Source organism: Zeus faber (genome assembly GCF_960531495.2).
Source record: "Zeus faber genome assembly, chromosome: 20".
NCBI lineage: Eukaryota > Metazoa > Chordata > Actinopteri > Zeiformes > Zeidae > Zeus > Zeus faber.
The window spans coordinates 12,989,913-13,012,520 of NC_137207.1; the positions used below are offsets into that span (position 1 = coordinate 12,989,913).

General features: G+C 40.4%; 2 protein-coding genes across 2 annotated transcripts in view; one reads left to right on the forward strand and one right to left on the reverse strand.

The window, feature by feature from the left end:
• Positions 1 to 2,458: 2,458 nt before the first annotated feature.
• Positions 2,459 to 2,962, forward strand: grem2b (gremlin 2, DAN family BMP antagonist b; the record flags this gene model as incomplete). The annotated part of the gene is made up of 1 exon (XM_080020924.1): positions 2,459 to 2,962. One exon carries the CDS (start codon positions 2,459 to 2,461, stop codon positions 2,960 to 2,962), a length of 504 nt encoding a protein of 167 aa, XP_079877050.1.
• A 5,225-nt stretch (positions 2,963 to 8,187) lies between these two features.
• fmn2b (formin 2b) overlaps positions 8,188 to 22,608 on the reverse strand; it is a gene marked incomplete at both ends in the record, with an annotated part of 54,063 nt that continues 39,642 nt past the window's right edge. The window contains 10 exons of the mRNA XM_080021212.1: positions 8,188 to 8,214; positions 8,415 to 8,496; positions 12,102 to 12,251; positions 12,823 to 12,874; positions 15,198 to 15,290; positions 18,467 to 18,587; positions 19,894 to 19,953; positions 20,352 to 20,498; positions 21,827 to 21,956; positions 22,249 to 22,340. Coding sequence (XP_079877338.1) covers positions 8,188 to 8,214; positions 8,415 to 8,496; positions 12,102 to 12,251; positions 12,823 to 12,874; positions 15,198 to 15,290; positions 18,467 to 18,587; positions 19,894 to 19,953; positions 20,352 to 20,498; positions 21,827 to 21,956; positions 22,249 to 22,340 — 954 coding nt within the window. The remainder of the gene's footprint in view (positions 8,215 to 8,414; positions 8,497 to 12,101; positions 12,252 to 12,822; positions 12,875 to 15,197; positions 15,291 to 18,466; positions 18,588 to 19,893; positions 19,954 to 20,351; positions 20,499 to 21,826; positions 21,957 to 22,248; positions 22,341 to 22,608) is intronic.

A 22,608-nucleotide genomic window follows, 5' to 3' on the forward strand; every position in this document is an offset into this window, starting at 1 on the left:
TATGTGATCTCCATACTGCAAATATACATAAGTCACTGCACTGTGTTATACTGTTACCAAAACTATGATAAAAAAAAAAAAAAAAAGTGTTGAAAAGTTCATGTCCAAAGATGATTATTATAATAACTTAAGGTTGGCCTATGGAAGAAGTTGAACAATTGTCAGAGTTTGGACTTAATCCATCTTGGTTGACTTGTTTGAATTTGAATTGATCAAAAAACATTTACATCCTGCAGCCTTAGATTGGCCTCATCTAGTCTGAATATGTTGGTCATATGATCCAACTTTGCATAAAGGGAGTCAAAGCCCAAATAACCCTATGCTTAGTCCAATAAAATGCCTAATTTCAAGGATGAAAGGGTCAACTAGAAGCACTGCTTGCAAATTACGGGCCAAGTGGTTCTGGGGTGAAAAGTGAAAGGTGAGGGTCAGGGGTCGATTACTTTTGCTACACGTCTCAGAGATGGAGAGACCATCTATTAGCTTATCCTCCTTTCACACACACACAAATTCCAAACATTCACATCCAATTATTTATCCAATTACATTTTGTCTGTTCAGTTAAATTTCAATAGCTCCATGTCAGCTGCTGCATTGGGAAAATGTATTATCCCTGTTAGAGGGCCAATCGGTTACTTGCTTGAAGCGTTTTGCCAAAATAAAAGATCAGGGCACGATGAGTAACATTTTTTGATCTTGTGAAAGTGTTTTTCCTGAGCTAAAGGATGACTAATATCACACATCTGTTCAAAAGATGTCTTACCTCACAGAGGAACAATAAGAACGAGGAATGAAAAGGGGGATACAGTGGAAGAAATAGAGGGTGAGAGAAAATGGAAATGCGCTTGATTTGTATTTTCATTTTCTTTTTTTTTAACTCTGCAACAATGAAACACCAACAAATTAGACCAAATTGGGTAGAGCGAGGGAGTGTCTATTAAACGAAGAAAAGACGACTTTCAGACTTTCACGTTCTATCATATCAGAGCTAATTGCCGTCTTCCTGCCCCATTGGAAACTATGAGTAACATATGATATGGAGGGATCGGAACATAAAGAAAGCGAGGGCAGAGGAGGAAGAGCCTGGAGAAGAAAATAGGGAGGGGAATAAATGAACATGATGGAGACAAAGAGAACATGAGGGGGAGGTAGAGAGGGTAAGAGTAAAGGAAGTGGAGAATGCAGGACGGATCTGAAAGAACACAGGAAAGAAAGTGACAGGGACTGAAGGAGGGAGAATGATGTGGGGGAGGGAGGGGAGTGAAGAGAGGGAATGGACAGACGGGGGAAAAATGGATGCCATGACCTTCTGGTTAACAGACCTTTTTCTAAATTCCAAGGTGGGGAAGGGACAGAGGGAAGCAAAAGTGGAACCAACTTCAGAGAAAAACTGAGCACAGATAGTAAAGTAGGGATTTAAGTAAAACCACCGGGTTGCTAGGTTTTCAATCTCCCATGTTTTTTAGCTGAAACCACGATTCATTGCTAAACGCGTGTGGCTTCAATCACCTGTGTGACCAAGAAACGTAATACAGATTTTTACTGACTATGTTTATGTACCGTGTCCAAAAAAATAAAATCTGACATATTCACAGGCAACCATAACAGATTTGTAATAAATTCATAATCATTAAATATAAATGTACATTACTATGCTCAACCATCCAGATAGTTGGCATTCTCCTTCACTACCAAAACATCAAACGCCTGTAATGACTTAATCAGGGCCAATTTAAGTCTGCCTTGGCCAACAAATTTATTTCCCTATTTTTGGCTGTGCAAACAAATGCAACAGCTGTAGGGAAACAATTGGTTTGAAAGTGCTTTATTTTGAGAGAGAGTTTCCCCTGTGCGTGGAGGGGAGGCTGTCTGGGGCAGTTAAGAGGGGGAATGAGGCTCCTCTCATTCCCCCTCCCCCTTCTTCCTTCCCCGTTATCATTCAAGTTGTTTCCCAACTCAAGTCATTTATGGAGTGGACGGAGCTGTAGTTTGTGGCCCCACACAATCCCTGCCAGACTGGCAAGAAGGCAGCGGCACGAAGATGTCCCTCTGACCAGCTCTGTCTTGAAGGCTTTACCATTCCCGGAATTTCTCCACTGCAGAACGCCTTCAATAAACAAAGTTGTTTTCGCAAACCAGACTTAGTCATTGGTGCATTTTACACTGATGCACATGCATGGACAAAGTGGCTATAGCTGACATACGACACCACAGCATGTGTATCGGTCCAAGTATTCATCCAAACATGACAAAATCAATACCCTTGTATGCATTTTTTAAGTTCATTGCTCATTTCCGTTAATAACATTTCAAAGGTTTAATTTGGCCATAGTAAGCCCACTTCAAATACCAAGAGCAATGAAAAATATTTTTTTTCCTAAAACCTCCTTACATGTTGCCTTGCAGAGGCTTTTCTCCATGCACTAACTGTTTCTAACTTTTTGCTTCTCTGTCCCAGATGTATTGGAAGATGCTGCTGTCAGTCATGGTGGCTGGCGTCCTATTCGCGCTAGGCGGAGAATCACGCAAGTCCCGCCCCCAAGGCTCGATCCCCTCGCCGTTCAAGGGCAACGGCAACACCTCCGGCCGCCGGGCCCGCAAGCAGGAAGTGCTGGCCTCCAGCCAGGAGGCGCTGGTGGTGACGGAGCGGAAGTACCTGAAGAGCGACTGGTGCAAAACGCAGCCTCTGAGGCAGACAGTGAGCGAGGAGGGCTGCGTGAGCCGCACCGTCATCAACCGCTTCTGCTATGGCCAGTGCAACTCCTTCTACATACCGCGCCACATCAAGAAGGAGCAGGAGTCCTTCCAGTCCTGCGCCTCCTGCCAGCCCCTGAAGTTCACCACGCTGACCGTGGAGCTGGACTGTCCCGAGCTGCAGCCGCCCTTCAGGCACCGCAAGATCCAAAGGGTCAAGCAGTGCCGGTGTATATCGGTCAGCGTCGGAGAGTCCGGAAAACAGTGAAAACCAGAAACGGTTCTGAGGAATCCTTCAGCCTTCTGAGAATATAAAGACTTGATAATATATACTGTGTAACGAAGGACAGATGCTCTATGGCAGAAGACTATGAAAACTATAAGAACAACTATTAGAGAGCACAATGGACAAGGCTATTGCTCATAGTTGAGTCACATTCACCAAATGAAGCACATTGTAAAATGCTCTATGCTCTACTTTAACACTGGTTTTGATTTTGGTCATACATTTTTTCAGAGCCTGAATCACTGAAACAATGTTCTTTAAATCACAGCACCATAACAGCCAGCAAAAGTGGGCCAAAATATTTGTTGCACTAAAGTGTCAATGTTGATTGAATCTTAAGCATCACCACCATCATGAACTCTAGCGTCTCCCTGAACTCGAGGAACAAAAGTTACGCATTCATCACATCCTTGAACATTCACCACTCCCACCATCAGTTCCAGTGCGTATCGCTCCGCTATGAATGTTTCAGAAACAGAGGCTGACAAATGGGCACAATAGGGAGTGTGGGTATTTAACTCTTACCAAGAAAATACTATTTGGTCTGTTATATTCTAAAGAATTAAAATTAAAACCCAAGATATAACTAATATTCCACGTAACTCTGTTTCTCATTTCTGAGACCATCTTTTCAAATGACACCGTGGTGAAACCCAACTACGACACAAGCAACTTTAGTATGAAATGCATCAAAGGTGGATCAACTGTGTCCTATGATTTAGTCTTTCACCATAACAATCCTGCCAAAGTGCTCTTAAAGTAACAACGGTCTCATCACTGAGGAATAAAGAAAGGCTTATGTTGTTGTGTTACATTAAGTATCAAGTCTACTGGAGTTAACGTACATAACGTCCAAAAAAACAATGCAAAATTCTAAGTTCTTGATCAATTTGCAACAATATTGATGAAGTATTTCTATTTAGGAGTAGCTCTGATTAAAAATGCACAGCCACCAATAATTATAGTCTACATTTGGCAATGCTTTAAGCAGGTCCACATAAAGGACATGCCACATACACTTGGCACTTTGGATTTGAAGTAGCAATGTCATACTTTGGAGAATCACAGTTCTTTTTTGAAGGAATGTACGGAACATCAAAATTACATTTTATCATGTTGAAAACATAAAGGCAATATATGTTATCCTAGAAAAACCATATATCAATTAATGGTACATTATGAGTGTAATGTGTACATGTATATCCCATAAAATAAATGATGCATACAATAAACTAGTGTGTCCTTTGTGCAAGGTCCCTTGTTTTTGGTAAATACAATGGATGGATGAGATTATTATTATGCATGTAAACATACAGATTTCAGACAATCTCAAGGTTTGTCTTCCCACACTAGCTCTACTTCCCTTTAGTTTCACCGACTCTTAGTTTGACTCTGAGTCATGTAGGGGAAATTGTGCATTACCGCAAGAGCATTTTATTAATGGCATTGACCTGGGCTTCCTCCCAAAGGCCTGCTATTTCTCCCCCTCCAGTCATTTTATTCCAGATGCTATTTCATGTGGATGTATTAACAGAAGTGGTTGAGTTATGCCGGAATGGCTGCATATTCAGTCCAATGAAAGTTGTTCATCTAGCGGTTAGGGATAGCTGACCAAATCATTTTTCCTTCTGGGATTCGGCCTCTAGAACGCCCGCTCTAGGAACCGAAACCCAGAAGACTTATAGAGACTTCCTGTTGACACGTGGGAATTTGCCTCCATGAACTGCCGCGAATGAGCCTTGAAGTTCAGCGAGCTTATTGGAGATTTTCTGGGCTCACACCCAGGGAGGAATGACCTAAGAAACCCATTTAAATTTGCATAATGAGTCAAAATTCGAGCATGGAGGCGCAGTTTACAAAAAAGGTGTTCATTGATCTGATCTATTCCACACTGAAATGTATGTCACAATGGGCTACAGTGAGCTGCAATACACTGGTTGGGAGGAGAGAAAAAAAAGTGTTGACTCACCCAGCATTTGCAGACAGATGGCCGGGGAAGAGGGTTTGTGTAGGTTTTGAGGGACCAGTTGGCTTCCATTTTGAAGGAGCGAGACACCTTTAGCAGACACAGACGTTTCAGAAACATTGACATTCTGCCAGCCCACTGGACATAGTATGTGCACAACACAAATGTAGAAGGAGAATCACTGCTTTCCCACAATCCCCTCTTCAAATGTCTTGGCATACTCCCTCTGTCAGAAAGATCCTTTAAATGACTAATAGCTCAGCCTTTAAGATACAATTGATCGGTTGAGACTTCCATTTAATTTTATTGCCGGGGAGGAGTTGGAATGATCTCTTTAATTCAAATCAGTGAATTGAAGAGAAGTTGAATGGAAAATAATGACACCTGGCAAAACAAAAGTCAATAACGTGTGTGTGTGTGTGTTAAACCTGATATACATGTTACACAGGTGCAGGAGTGGGAGGGATGCAGGAGTGGGAGGGAAAACTGAGTTATACTGTACTTACAATCACACGTCTCAACTCCAGTTGTGTCCTGTTGTACCACTCCACCTCTGCAGGTGAGCACATGGACGGCTAGTGCCTTGCTTGCCTTGCCAACAGCATTAACTCATGTCAGGCTGGTTTAGTTCAAACAGTAATACATTAGTCAAGAAACAACACATTCTTATAGGTACATCAATATCCATTTATTAAAAAACAAACAAACAACTCCGTCTTTGCCATTGAAAATAGATAAATGCTTTTTGGAAATAGGCAAACCAAATTATAATTAAGAACGTATTACTTTTATTTTACATGAATTACATGGCTCCCACAACGATTAAAATTAAAAACAAAACAAAAAACAACATATCTTTGAACAATCCACAACTTAACACAAATAATCATCAAATTTGAATTTTAAAGACATTACTTTCGCAACTTAAGGGCGAGTGCGCTCAAGTGCTTTGAGCACACTCGCACATCATTCTTGGGATGGCGTTGCTACTTCAAAGATGCGTGTGTGTGTCCATGAAGGTAAAACATTTCTCTTAACACCCATGTGCATGCACAAACACATAAGCTGTAAGATTTCAAGAAGGGAATCTGGTTACTCTGCGAGGAATTACATCTTATTTAACAAAATGGGACATAGTATTACATGTCTGATGTATAACAACATTCATTAAACTCTTACATTTTGCCGCACAAAGCCGTTTTGTACAAGCAAATACCCGCTTTCCAATTTTCCATCGCTGTCTTTTTTTTAAGCTTTCATGTAAGTAGCACAAAGGTATCTGGCACTAAAATCAATTGGGCTAACTGATCCAGCATTCTTAAAAACAAAGTCATTTGCATCACTTCCATGTGAAATAACACACACTGGCTTTAACGGAGTGGACAGTACCAACAGGATATCATACAAATATGCAGGAAAAAATATATTAAAAAAAAGTTGTCCAACCCAAGCAGCAGCAAATGTATTGAACTGAGACATCTTTCGGATCCTTTCTGCTGTTGACGAGAGCAAGCAGTCAGATGCACCAACGTCATTTAAAATTTCCCTTTTTTACAGAAATAAATGAATTGATTTAGGTTTGAGCTGTGTGTCTGTAACACTGTGTGTCTCTCCATGCTGGTGCTGGAGATGAACAATAGCGTGATGCGCATTGGGCCATTTTGGCAAAACAAAATGTCAAAACCACAGTGTGACCTTGTCATATTGAGGATACTGACTAAGATGTACTGTACAATGTTGAGAGGTTTATATATTGATCTCGCAACTGTGGAGGAACAGGTTTGTAACACGTCTAGAGTGAAATTGATAAGCGAGTACAGTTTGTTTAGTCCGGGGTACAGTGGCTTCACAAAGTATTCAGACCCCTTCACTTTCAGCACTCCATCAACCAGGCTTTTATAGTAGAGTGGCTAGACGGAAGCCACTCTTAATAGGCATACTGTATGACGGCCCGCTTGGAGTTTGACAAATGCATGAGGAAAAAGATTCTCTGATCTGATGAGACAAAAATTTAACTCCTTGGGCAGAACTCAAAGCACTGTGTCTGGTGAACACCAGGCACTGCTCATCACCCGGCTAATACCACCCCTACAGTGAAGCATGGTCGTGGCAACATCATGCTATGGGGGTGATTCTCAGCGGCCGGGACAGGCAGATTGCATTTGGCTACACTCAGCCTTCCCTCAATTCTGACGAGAGAGATCCTTGAAGAAAAACTGCTCCGGAGCGCACGCCACCTCAGACTGGGGCGATGTTTCACCATTCAGCATGACAATGACTCCAAGCATACAGCCAAGACAACGCTGAAGTGGCTTCGGGACAAGACTCTGACTGTCCTTGAGCGGCCCAGCCGAAGCCCAGACTTCAACCCCATAGAACATCTGTGGAGAGACCTGAAGACGGCGGTCCACAAACGCTTCCCATCCAATCTGACGGAGGCGTGACGAGGATCTGTCAGGAAGAATGGGATAAACTTCCGAGATCCAGGTGTGCAAAGCTTGTCGAGACTTATTCACGAAGACTCAAGGTTGTAATTGCTGCCAAAGGGGCTTCTTCAAAGTACTGAATTAAGGGTCTGAATACTTATGAGAGAGTTTTAGATTTTTAATAAATTCGCAAGAATTTCTAAAAGCATGTTTTTACTTTGTCATTACAGGTTAACAAGTGTAGATTGATGGACACAAATGACAATTTTATACATTGAAAATGACATCTACAACACAATAAAGTGTGCACAAAGTGAAGGGCTCTGAATACTTTGTGAAGCCACCGTATGCGTCTTCACAAGACTGTATTGCTTTTGGGAACCGCACGACTCACGTGTTGTGTTAGTGCTTTACTGACGAGCTTCAGTAAGTGGGGAGTGTTACCGTTTCGCGTACAGAGTCCACTCTGCAGACTGCATAGCTGGTGTAAATACTGTGGTTCCTCCTGATCCTCCTCCATCCTTGCTGCATCTGTTTGAGACAGTACAACAAATGAAGTGCTTCTCCAGCGGACGGTTTGGGCAAAACGGCCCTGCAACCACGCTCTTCCCCCGGCCGTGTTTGGACTGGAATAGTGAAGCGAATTAAGGCAGACAAAATTATCTACTAGGAAAGTTGGGGAGGGTGCGGTTACATTGTGGCTTCTTCTGCACGTAGGCACAGTTTGTGTCCTGGTGCCGCTTTTTGGGAGTCCTGCTTGTCCGTCCTGTTCCAAGTCGCTGCTGCATTACCGAGTCGGAGGATCAAACACACGCTCACATCTTCATTCCCAGCTTGGCTTTCTGGAGGGACAAACAAGATGTGAGCGAGAACCAATATCCAACATTTGGTTTTACACACATCCTGGACACAAGAAATGGAAAATACATCTGTCAGAATACAACGGGAGAATATTTTTAAAGATAATTTTATGGTAGAGTGTGCGGGGGGGGTTGAAGTAACTGCAAATCAAATTACAATAAATGAAGGAAGATGAACTTACGATTCCTGAGGCATGTTTGGGCTTGACACTGTAGGCGGCCTTTTCCTTTGCCTGTCTGAAACACTCTTCTGCTACTTTTAATCTGGACATTAAGACAGGTAAACAATTAAATTAGTGCAGGAATTATTGCACAATAATGAGACTGGATAGCGGTCATACATAAACACACATAATAAGAACAGGTTCAAGGCCATCTTTCGTACGTGTTTTTGATTTTAGGATCTGAGAGGCATACGGATCAGTTTTCATTCAACCGTTCATAACCAAAACCATTTACACTACAATAACATCAGGTACGCAGATGGTGTATGTTCAGTCTTGCGTCTTCCCTTAATCAAACTTCGATTAATAAAGACATATCTGCTTTGCTTTTCAAGTGCAGCCACGTGGCCAGCGCCCAGATTCTCTTAAGCACGTCACCCTCACAAGGGTCACTTTAAGTCACAGGTAAAAAAAACCACACGAGATATTTAAGGGAAAGGGCTAAAACTCAAGTGATTTGTTAGAATTTAGCTTGCATTTTTAGAGCTATGCTATGACCGCCAGAAATCATTTCACACGTCTTTTGTGTGTGGGGGACCATCATCATACAGCAGTTATTCGGGTTATGTGCTGTGATTTAATGTACTGTATTGTATGTTTGTTATATATAAAGGTGTGTGCTTGTGCATATGTGAGGTTGTCTCGACTGCTTTTCTGCCTTCATTGGTATTCTGTAAGAGCCTGTAGTTTTTCCAAAAATAACATTCTGTGTATCTGTGTCCTCTATGCTCTGCACATCTGCATCTATTAATTTCACTTTAGGCATACTTGATAAGGCTCCGATACATGTGTTTTAAATGTATTTTATGTCAAATATAGTTTGAATATGCAATGCAAATGTGCATCATGCGGAGTTACAAGGCAAACATCCTGCAAGGTAAACTCAATAAGACCCTGAAATGAGGTACATTTAGGACCCAGATTGGGTTGAGATAGACATGCTGCTTTGCTTTGTGGTTTTTAGAATGAATAAATGCATGAGCAGCGGTGCTTTATCTGCAGTTAGATGTGCGGGCTAATTTGTATTCATTGACTAATCAGAAAACCGCATCAGAGCACTTGCGAGTACACCTCAGTGTTGCAGTCAAGCCCTTGGTGAATTACATTTCCCCACAGTAAAAAAACAACAGCACGCAACCACATGCCAAGCTAGTTGTTTATTTATATTACCATTTTATTTATATTCATTTTTATCATTTAATCTCAATTTGGTCATTTAATTTCATCTGACTGAAATGTATCCACATCCATCGCAAATGGCATGATTCTAGTTGTTTTAGGATAATGAGGCAGTGTACAGTAGGTGGGGAATACGACTAAAAAAAACTTAAATTACACAAATCCTCGCAATAGCTAAAGTTTTTCACTTTTTTGAAGACACAAACGTTAGCCACATATAGTGCCTCCTCCGCTTTAAACTTCCTGAAGGGTAACTTCGGATGAAGAAATTCAAAGTCTCTGTAGGTTTGAAACTTGTTATAGTAATGTATTTTATACATGGTATAAAAACACCACCAGGTTTTTTGGAAGAGGCAGTCTAATCTAAATAACAACAAATAGGATCTAATGCAGAACATATGGTGATACAGCAAAGGTACTGGAAAGAATGTAGTCCATTCAAGGTCAAAAACAACAATAACAAAAATGTTTCGATTTTTTATATAACTAATAGTTTATAATTAACCACTTAATCGTTAACTGACAATAAGAATTTTGACCGATTAATACCATCAGTTAAACAGTTAAAATTTTTATAAATATATCTTTTTAACCAATTAAATTTTAATTTTTTTTATTGCATGGTAAAAGAAAAATAGGCTAAACAATATATTTGTTAAATAATATTCATGGCAGCGACATGTGCAACTAGGGCTGTGACGATTATTGCAACGCAGCAGTTTAGTGACATCAACGAGGGGTTGAGCTCATTACAGTTATCACCAAAAATAAAACAAATATTTTTATATTCAATTGTTTTCTGGTGAAAGTTACAGGAGTGATATGTAATATAAACACAATAATCATTGTTTAGTCTTCCATCTCATGTTCAAGGGTTTCTGCAGAAACAAAACTTTTCAGTTGCTCCGCTGAGTCACATTAAACATATGGGGGATTTATTTTGTGCGTGTCCAATTATTATTATTAGTTATTACTAGGCACGGTTCCACGGCTCTCCACGATCGGGAAGCACGGAGAGCTGTGTTCGAGTATAATATATTATTGATTTCCATTATTTATAATTATAACTATATATAACCATATATAATTATAAAAATATAACTGTTGGGCTCTTAATGTTGTCAATAAAGAAAAATGAAATTTAACCTAGAACTGGAATGTTACATAGGTAACATAGGAGCATTGAAATGCTCCACTCGGATGTACTGTATATTGTTGTTACATGTTCTCTTTTCTAATACCTGATTTTAATCTATTTGAATAAGTTTAGATTTTCAGGAAAAATACACTTAATAAGGAACAGTGTCATCAACTGTTTTACTTTCCCTTCCTGTGTATATTCGAGACTAGATTGACTTTAACTTTATTAAGGAAAGTCAATCTAATTCACAGTAATACAAGACAAGTTTCTCCAATAGGTGGCAAAAGGTTGGTAAAAATGTAGAAGATTGTCATTTTATTTCATATAAACCAAGGAGAGAATGGCATGTTTCCCTCATGATCCAGTGATCCATGAGCAAACCAATGCATTTTCAGTTGTTGGGGTTGATTCGATAAAAAGGAAGCACTGACCCATCACCCGTCATAATTTTTTGTAAAACTCAACTTTAGTTGATGGTGCACATCGTCATAGCAGGGTTGCGTTTGGTTTCAATTAGCATGGTTGTGTGTTGACCACCCAGAGCTACATGGTGGTAATGCATGGAATCCAGCTCACTGCACCTTCCTCTGTCACTACAAAGACGGTGTTCATTACTCACAATGGAGCAATACATCCAAACCGTGTCAGAGCGTCTGACTTACAAGGTCTGAATCTACTCAGTGTGTGTGTGTGTGTGTGTGTGTGTGTGTGTGTGTGTGTGCGCTTTTAAGTAAATTTAAATTTTTCAAATTAGAAACAAGCCAATAATTTGCTTCGGATTGTGTGTAATTTGTTAACCCAATAAATGCATTTGTGGATTCATGAAAACAGATTTGTGCGTGGTCGTGGGGGTGTTGGAATCTACAGATGACCACATTAATGCATTTTGTAGGGGGTTTAAAATTGTCTTGCGGTCATTTGGTTTTAACCTCCATCACATCAGCCGCACAAAATCAGATTTAAGAGCTAAGTCGAATATAATGACGGAAAAGTGAAAACATTGATTGAATAAATAAAAATAAATATTTGGTGGGTCCTGGATGCTAAAACTTCTGGGAGCTTGTAGTGCATGGTAGATATTACATTATCAATGTTTAACCATTACTGGACAGAGCACATGCACCAGCAAACCAGATATCCTTAATAAAACCAAATGAGACAAAAAAAACAAAGAACTTAATCTGCAATCATTTTACGTCTCAGCAGTTTTCCTCATCAACATTTATATTTTGAAGGAGAATCATTTTTTAAACTGCCAGCACTAAGAAGCAATATCATCCCAAGATGGAATAAAGTAAACCAATCGGCTGTGTACGTCAACATACCTGTCCTGGAGAATTGTCTTATTCTCCTTCTTCCACTGGTCCTTAAAGTCAGAAGAGAATTCATGCCAGAGAGAGAAAAAGGTGTTTGGAGACACTTCTTTCTCCCCTGATTTGGCCTTTACTGAGAAGAACACACTCAGCTCCAGGAACCTGGGCAAAGGACATTTATACAAGTACTGCAGTTAATGCTGAGGACATTTAAAAAGAAAGATATCAAATAAAAACATAATTTGTAATTGAGTGTTAAAGTGGTCGTCAATAACATTGTCTGTGTTGGGTGGATGACACTACAAGTCCCAGAATTCCATTGGAAACGGCAACATTTCTTTATAACGTCCAAGTTTACCCTCAAATTCGAGGGTAGTCATTTTCTTTTCTCGAAAGTTTGCCTTCTGATTTATTAGTCTGTTTTTTTTCCCTTGGCCACTTGACCACCACTTTCCATAGACAGTTTACTGACCACAACAAGCTACGCTGCTTTGTCAGCTTTTTTCAGATTCAACATTACTAGTGGATGTGCGTGCCTGGTCTTTAGATTCTTACTGGGAATTGCGGACCCCGCCACCAACAATGGAAACAGAATATAGACCAGCGCATGTGTAGGGCAACTACATCAAATGGCTGTTTCTTAAAAATTGACAGCAAAACTAAACTACTCACAAAACATATACGGCGCAGCATCCACTGAGTTGTGGTCAGTTACGTGTGAACTTCCACTTACATTTTGTGAGTGCCATTGAGCTGAGTCTCCTGCGCCTCCAGTTCACTTTTAGCTAGGAGGAGAAAAACAAATGAAACAAGGGATAAAGCTACTAAACTGTTCTTCAACTTGAACAAAATTAACAATGCTCAAACAGCCCAAAACACCTGAATCCCCCCCCAGGGATTAATAAAGTGTTTTCTTCTAAACTAGCTCACATGATATGCTGTTAAATTGTGCGTCAATAGCGCACTACTGAAAGAGCAACAAACGACTTTCCTTCAACCTGATCGACAAACTCTCATCCAGTAATTTGACCATCTTTCTGTACCGTGTGTGTACTGTATGTGGATCTGTGTCCATCCTCATCAACCACCTCTCTACCTGGGTGAATGCATGCATGGCTACACATGCTGCCGCCAAAATCATGGAGGCTACCTTCAAGAATCAAACAACTGGCCAATACCATGCTGTGTCAGAGGGAAGGAATATCACATACAAGGAAGTGCTTGATGAAGAAAATGTCTTTGAATTCATATTTTAGTGCGCTCAAGCACTTACAATGGGGTCACTTTCATCCAAGAATGTTTTACAAGAAGATGACAGGCCAAAATGCTTATTAAGAAAAAACCTGGGTCTAAGTAAAATGAGTCTAATTCAGGGCAGTTCAGTGTAGGGTCAAAAATCTCTTTAATTGCGAGACATTTTAATGGTGTAAAACATGCAGCATTAAAGAGTAAAACATACACTAACTGACTGATCTCACTGATCATTGAAACACACTCAAAATGAAGGCCATGTCTGCTGTTGATACAAGGTGATTAATCACAGTCCACAGGCACTGAAACTGTGCCAGGAATGTTCGCTGCTAATTCTTGGGTTAGGGTCTAATGGGAATGTAGAGTTGATTTTCTTTTCCTTTAATCAACATGAAGTGATTTTGTGTCAGCACTGGAAACTCTGGTGGTAATGCGAAGAGATGATCAGTCTGTTTGGTGAAATCTGTGAATTCCATCCAGCGTAAATATTTGAATCAAACAATATGCCAACCATGCTTCATTACTTCAAAAGGCTTGTACTGTTTATTGTGGTTAACACGGGAGATGCTCCATTCCTTGGGTTAAATACAGCTGTCTAGGATAGTCCAAGTAGTCCAAAGGACTCCATACGACATGCCAAAAAAAAAAATCACATCACTTATCACTTTTTGGTATTGATTAGGTCAAAATTTTTCAGATAAAACCAATTTGACCTACAACAAGAAGAAACGTTAACTATGAATCCTGAAAAAAAACAAACCTGACCACTAACCCTAAAAAGTAAACTTTTGTGCACGATCGTGACTGAACAATTAGACAGTTTAAATTTTGACTCTTGCCAAGAAATGTTTGCATTTAAATAAAGATAAAAATATATATGAAGACAATTATAAATTAGACGATGAGACAACTCATTAGGTGTGATTTGTCCATGTTGGAGATGTGAATATACGTGTGTGGATTTGTGTGTACGCATGAGAATATGCAAATTAATCAATTAGCGAAATGAGAACGAGTGTGAGAATGAGTCTGAGTTTGCACGTCCTTGCTTGAGTGAATTTGAAGCAATGTGTCCTGATCTTGTAAAATACTGACATATCTGACCAATCATAAAGCGGTACCGTGTCCTTGTGAGTAGCTAATTGTAAACAGACTTTTCCACTTTTCCTAGAGACCCAGTAACAATTACCCAGGATGCATCTGTCATGTTGATTTATAAGGCTGCCCAATAGGTGACATTCATGCCAATTGGTGGCATTCATCTCAGTGACTCTCCACAATTAGGGATGAAAACTTCCTTTAAGGAAACAAGTGGAGGAGGAACAGTGTGGATTCCAAAAAAATAGTTTAGAAATTAAGAGAACATATTCAAAGTCAAAGTATGTTTTGCTTGTTAAAATACCTTATTTCATACCTTATTTAATAACTTTAGGAAAGAATTAAATTCTTATTTTGTTGCAACACTCTTTCAAAGAAGCAAAAAAAAAAAAAAAAAGCAAACCATAAAGCTTGACTTACAGAGTCAAAGGTATACCCCAAAGATAATAACTTTAGTTTTACTTTAATTTATCGATTTTGCATAAATCAATGTATGTTAAACTGCCTTGAATTAACTATAAATGGCAGATTAACATACCATTGCAGCCAATCTAAAATTAAGCATAGGTCACACAGACCTATTTGCTTGTATAGAATGGTGCATCTACTGTATTAAAAAAAACATTCAGGAATTATCTACTTGAAATGTATCACACTGTGAAACAAGATTTGGTGGGGATGCTTCCTTCAGAGTTTTCTGAGATAATCTGACTCCTGCTCACATCTAATTGATGATCCCTGAGGTATCATCTCCTGTACCTTGGCTGAGGAATTCTTCCATCACGTCTTTGAAGGGGTGCAGATGTTCCTCTTCTGAAACTTTTACCACCTTGTCCACCTCTGACATGCACGCTGGAAAATGCAATACAGACACAGGATTAAAACTTTTGAGCTGATTGAGTTATGACAACAAAACAGTCAGAGGTCTGGATTAAGATTTACTTTCACTCGAACACAGGGTTTTGGATGGAACCATGAGAAATAGCCATGGGGAATGTTTCCTCCTTCAACCAATTATATATACAACTCCTGTGAACACGTGTAATTTGGCATGATTATTTTAGGCTTGTGCACGGCTGCTCGGCCATGTAAACCGTTTTCATGGGTGATTCTGCAATAGCCCAAGGAGGGGACCACATACGTCTGTTTATTTAATATACCATTCAAACTATGCACATAAAGTTATATCGTTGCAATTGCTGCCATCTTTACAGTTGGCATTAGGAACCAAGGCATTGATGATGGGAACACCTTGAGAGGCCAGCAAACTGGCCCCATTAATGTCCTCTGCTGAATGTACTTGTATTTTCCTATGGAAAAACAACAATGATGGCAGAGCCCATTGTAAACATGAATCTAAGTTTCTTTCTCTGTCTACCAGAAAGACAAGAATAAACGGACGCAATACTAGTGAGCTCGATGAGGCTAATGCTTCTCCCATGTCTGGAATCTTCTCAAAACCTGGAATAGCCTTGACGCCTGCACAATCACGTAGTCCGGTGAGTGCTGTGGTGATGGATTGGTGTCCTAGATGCCCTGTTCTGCACCACCTCTACACTGCTTCATACCAATCTAATAACCACCTGGCCTATATTAGGGGCATTTACTTGACCCTGTGTGAACAAAATGGTATGGGTTAACGTGTGACTGGGGGAGGGGTTGCTGGTCAGGGGGAATGATGAAGGGAAGAAGGGTGGCCTCTGACGATCTATAATTGCCCATCAATTTCCAAATCCTTTTGAAATTCTAACAAGCTTCCAAATATTTGACCCCACGCACCTCTCACCTCCAACATACAGTTTGATTGTTATATAGACTACCAAACTTGTCTGACTCTGAGTGCAAGGGCGGTTGTGGCAGAAGAGCGAGCAAGGGAGAAACTGGCTTTCTCATCACAATGGGGAAAGAGAGGAAAGGGGAAATTAAATTAAATAAAACAGGAAGAATGTTAAGGGGGGGGGTAATAAAGTGAGGAAAAGGAATGAGTGATGGGGTCTTGGTTTACCTAACTCTTCCCTCCTGCCTGGACTCATCATCATCATTATCTGAGCAGCTAGGGACCACTTGTCAGGTCAGCAGGGGGCAGAGGGATCGGATAATAGGTTGCACCAATTACTACGAGTCACCCCCCACCCCCACCCCCGGTAATATGCCGACCTTTAATAGGTCAGGGTCTGTGTGTGTGTGTGTGTGTGTGTGTGTGTGTGTGTGTACGTGTGTAAGCATGTACACACTTTCAAACAACCATAAACAGTAAGGAAAATGCAAGGGGAAAGAAAAAGTTGGTCAGAGACAGGAAATTGGATCAAAATGTAATGTTTCTGGAAAGGTAATTAAAAGACAGAACTTCATACCAGTCACTTTTCAATTTGGCATAAAAAAATGAAGTTGTAATGAAGTTAATATTCACAAATAAGCAGCTAATACCGTAGGTCATTAAATGCTTACAGCAGCTTTCTCTGTAAAAGTATGGGGTTGGGACTGATCAACAGGAAATGCAAACATTCCCTCAAAAAGGAATCAAGTTCTCAATGAAGAGACCTCGTCATTGCTCCTGCAAAGATGTAAATCTAGCAACACTGCAAAACAGCAGCAGCACTGGAAGCATCCACCTTTGTTTGAATGAGAGCATTTATGCATGTACTTTATCTTTATATACTGTACAGTATGTATCTATGTGTGCACACAGAAAGCAAACACGCTCCGTGAATCAAGGTTAAACATAAGTCAAATTTGAAGTCTAAGGTGCATATAGGAATCTATGCTGAAAGGTGAAACCAGGCTTCAGTATTTGGCTTAAACTCCCTTCATAAACCATAGTATGAAAGATAAGAAGTAGAAGATGAAGAGGTGAAGAGGTAAAGCTGCTAGTGGAATAACAAGAAGAGATTATGGCCATAGAATGGGCTTTAGTTGAGAGAAATGGAAGCATAAATATGGAGGAGAGGATGGGTGGTGGTGTTATTTGGAGATTTGAGTTAATTTTAAGACAGTTTTCCAAAGTTTCTTGGGATCATGTTAGAATCTGTTATCATTCACAGAAAGAAATTGGTTTTCGTCTATATGATAAGAAGGCTGCGGGTTCTCCAATGTTTAAAAAGGAGGCAGTAAAAGCATGACATCAATTAGTGTTATTATATCCCAGGCAAAGTTAAATAATTGTAAAGAAAGGATAGTCAATAAAGCAATTGTTTCTTATAATGCATGATTCATTTCGGCAGTTTACCAATTCTAATGGCTATTGAAATCCTTAACGACAATATTCTTATGCAAAACTGAATGACAAAGCAAAGTCTTAAAATATTTAAAATATTAGCATTAATTCATTAAGGTTACAATGAATGTTTTCAGAGATCAACAATAAAATCATAACGATAACATATTGATTGATCATATGATTGATATGTCATAATCATCAGACAAGTCTTCTGGGAGTTATTTCCCAGAATAATTTTTGCCTTCTTGCAGCCAGATGCTTTGTATCATACTTGACAAAGATCATAAGTACAAAATCCATTGGGCTCAATACAGGAGCCCGGAGATAAAGACTCGAGATGCACAAGACAGAGCATCGACAAGAGTTTGGTCAGGGCCAGAACTCGTACCAAGAGTCATGCTCGCTTGCTGTAAAAATTCTTTCAGTTATTTTCCACCCTGGGTTACATTCGAATTCCTGTGCCATCACCTAATCTGGGTGTGCAGTATATGGTGAAAATGTTGTCTCTCCGCAGGTGTAATATGAGGCGTGTCGCTCCCAATTGCAACGGCAAAGGGTGTCTTGTCACTTGTTGGGTTGGATTAAGGGGACAGACTACATTCCTATTGGGGTCTCCGTGCGCTGGTTCAAATCTCAACAACGGTGACAGTATTGTATTTCCATTCAGATATAACTGCGGACAATGTTCTTTTTTTTTTTTAAATAATACCATATCATGTAGAGCCTACATGAGCCTCAATTCTAAAGTACGAGTATGATTTATATTATAGGATGTTTGAGTTTGTGTTGACTGGGCGTACCAGTACCTCACCTCTAAGATCTTTCCTTAGTCGCGCCAGGTCTTTCTGAAAGTCTTCAAACTTCATCTGTGAGGCCTGGAACAGGTCGTGGGGTTCGGGGAGAGGATATACACAAGTCTCCCGACCGGCGTCCTGAAGATGGAAATAGGAGAGTGGATTTTAGGTGATAAGAGCTGACACTGTAGCACAATCATCACGGAAAATTTAGCTAGCTAGAGATAATCTAAACAAACCAACTTGGACCAGGTACATTAATGCATTTTCATTTGATTAAAAAGACCCCCCGCCAACAGATACACAAAATGCATGTGCATTGCTGAAAATGTACATACTACTAAATACCTGTATAACTTATTCTCTTTATCTGTATATTATTATATACAGATATATATCACTCACACACACACACACACACACACACACACACACACACACACACACACACACACACACACACACACACACACACACACACACACACACACACACACACTATGAGTGGAAATAAGAATGTGGGAAATAAGCCTATCTGGTAAGGTACAGAAAATGAGTATAACTCGATGGAAGACAACTAATTCTCAAGTGTCAGGAAACTAGTGTTGATCTTAAATTCACCCTTTTCAAGCAGCACTATGTAACTTCTGGTATTTAGGATTTGGCACCCCTACAGTTTCAGAGTGCAATTGCACTTTACCACCACCGTTGTAAAACTTGGTGCGGTGCCCGAAAATAATGGATTTTACTGGACAAATTTGAACTTTATCGATCACATTTCAATAACAGTCCGTTAAAAAGGCAAATATAATTTACACCTAGGTTCCAGTGCTGCTTGCATGGACCTTGCTGATTCAGCGAGCACTCAGCCCCCATTCAGCTCCCCCAGAGCCTCTTTCCCCGCAGCTCTGGGGGACCCATGGGGAGGGAGGGCACAGGGATCGGCCCCTTGCTACCGGTGTAGGTAAAAGGCACATCGGTTCGCAGGCGCAAGTCAGAGGGTGAAACAAACCCCGTGGTGCAATGAAAGTGAGGGCTGGCATGCGCCGGCCTGTCTCATCCGCACCATCGGGGAGGTGGAGTGGCTGCACCAGGCAAAAAAACGGTAATTACCAAAGCCAAACATAAAAAAAGTGACAGTGCCGCAAAGGGGAACACGCTTGCTGCGGTTTCGTACCTGAACACCAAAGTTACACTGTGCTAGAACAGGCATTTGGGGGTGGGAATGAGAGAGGTGCGATTCCCCATATAGCAAGTCATTGTACCATCAAAATTATTTTGAAGCTGTTATTTTAAAGTAAAAAAAGTTGCAGTGTTGCTTTAATCTAAATAAAACCTGTATACTGGAAAAACTACCTAGTTTATAAATAGGCGGACGGTCTTGAAAAAAAATAAATAGAACAGACAGAAAAGACAAAACAAAGTTCCTTGTTGGAAAGCCTACCTCGTCAAAGTGTCGGAGATAATAAGCAACGATGTAAGAGAGAAGACTTCTTGTGTTGTCCTGTAAACAAAGATTTTAAAAAAAGAATGTAGCACATTTTGTAGCGGAAAATAAATCTCTCTGAAGGAAGACACCACTTTGGGGTATCAGCTACATATATGAGATCGCAATGCAATAAGATAATAAAAAATCAACAGGAAATTCACTTCCAATTCACCTACTATTCACTGTAACTTAATTGTGACTGCTCTAGACAAATGTAAACTGTAGTCATTGATTTAAAGCTTTATCCTTAAAATTGTCAACACTAAATACTTAGGTTTATATTATTTAAATAATATAAACAAACAAAATAAATCTGAACAAACACTTTTGTACAATACTTTGCAAAAGTGTTGCAAAGGCAGGAACCACACACAAAGTACTGCATCTTGGCTTGTGCCTCCTGCCACACTCACGCTGCTTTTGACATCTTTGAGTTTTGGAAGAATGTCCAAGTTGAAGCCGTCAGCTTGTCCCCTGGTTCTGTTGCCTCCGTTCATATAGTTACCGAAGGTAAGAATCAAGCCCAGTACGTGCATCACCCCCTCACCACTTTCTAGGGTCTTTGGGGGGCATACAAAGATAGGAGAGAAGTCGGAGCAAAATGTCAGAGACAATACAAAATGTGTACATTCAACTTAAAATAAAGCATGGCAACTGCGATCAATTACAGGTACTCCTCACTTAACGACCAAGTTCCGTTCCTACGACCAGGTCGTTAAGCGAATTGGTCGATAAGTGAGAAAGCAAGACCTCTGAAGGTGTCCTGTGGTATCTGGCACCAAGACATTAGCAGCAGATCCTTTAAGTCCTGGAAGTTGTGAGGTGGCGCCTCCATGGATTGGGCTTGTTCCAGCACATCCCACAGATGCTCCATCGGACCCTGACTTGGCCATCCACATGATGTAGAAAAACGTGATTCATCAGAGCAGGCCACCGTCTTCCATTACTCCAGTTCTGACCCTCACATGTCCATTTTAGGTGCTTTAGGTGGTGGACAGGGCTCAGCATGGACACTCTGACCGGTCTGAGTCTACACAGCCCCATACACAGCAAGCTGTGATGCACTGTGTGTTCTGACACCTTTCTATCATAGCAGCATTAACCTTTTCAGTAATTTGTGATATAGTAGCTCTTCTGCGGGAACGGCCCAGATGGGCTTGGGCCACTTTTGGTTGGTACTAACCACTGCATACTAGGAACACCGCACAAGACCTGCCGTTTTGGAGACCCAGTCTTCTCGCCATCACAATTTGGACCTTGACAAAGTGGCTCAGATCCCTACACTTGCCCATTTTTCCTGCTTCCAACACATCAACTTCAAGAACTGACTGTTCACTTGCTGCCTAATATATCCCACTCCTTGACAGTTGCCATTAGAACAAGATAAGCAATGTCATTCACGTCACGTCACTGGTTTAATGTTGTGGATGATCGGTGTATATTTTACATTCAGTGAGGAAATGACCCATTACAGAATCAATATATTCCCATTGGACTGTCGTAGCCCAAAGAAAAAGAAGAAGACTATATTAGCACATTCTTATTTCGCCAGCTGTATTAAAGATGTACCATGGTTAGCACAAGTCAGAGGTATATGTTTATTTATTTAAATTGGGGACAAAACAGTTGTGCTTTTGGGAAAGAGTGGAACTTCAGAATCTATAAGGCAAATACATTTTGTCCAAATTATGTCTCACTATATTTGATTTGAATAAGAATGTCACGATAATAGCAGCGTCGTAATTATGAGGTGCAGACGCAAGAATATACTAGGTATCAAACGAAAGACAATTGCTCACTCTTTCAAAGAATTCAAATTACAAACTGAGCAACAAGAAACGTGCCAATCCCAGAGAAATGTAGCAGTCAAAATGTGGTGCCACCTGACCTTGCACACTCTCTGCAGTATCTCCAGCTTTCTGAGGATGGACGAGATGCACTCTGAGAAGGTGAACTGGAAGAGGATGCAGAAGACACGACCGGAGAAGTTGGGGATCTGGGAAAGCTGGTAAAGGAATCTAAAGTACGGGGGAAAGTACAGCTTGATTTAAAACCCTCATCATTTTTTTCTTTTTTTTTTTTTTTTACCACCGCCATTGTGCCAAGGAAATACTGTCTGCCAGCCAGCCATTCCGGGATTTAGATAACGGTTTTGGAAAACTGGCACGCTGTTTGACCTCATTTTATTACATTCCACAGCACTGCGACACGCCATCAAAGTTAGTGACACTTTTGCCTCGTTAAAGTGTAATGCAGAGAAACAAGTAACAATAGCTTACAGGAACAAAAAACAAAAAACACAGAACTCACTGTTCCGGTTTGTCCAAGGGCTTGACAGCATCTTTATCTTTAGAGGACTTGATGTGTTTTTCAATCTTCTCCATCTCCTCGTGTTGTGCTCTCTACAACAGACATAATTAGTCACTCAATTACTGACAAACAAGGAGCTTGCACACACCCTGTGGATTACTTTTACTCAAAGGATAACTCCAGCATTTTCTGCACTTTCGAGCTTTGGAATATTAATGGCACTTTTTGCTGCGACATCAATTCCATAGTCACTGCCATACATTTTTGTTGAATAACTTATTCCTGTAATTAATAGTAAACAATTTTCGGTGGGCATGGGGGCCCCGCCGGCTCGCCCGCGGTTCTGGTTGGGGTGTCAGT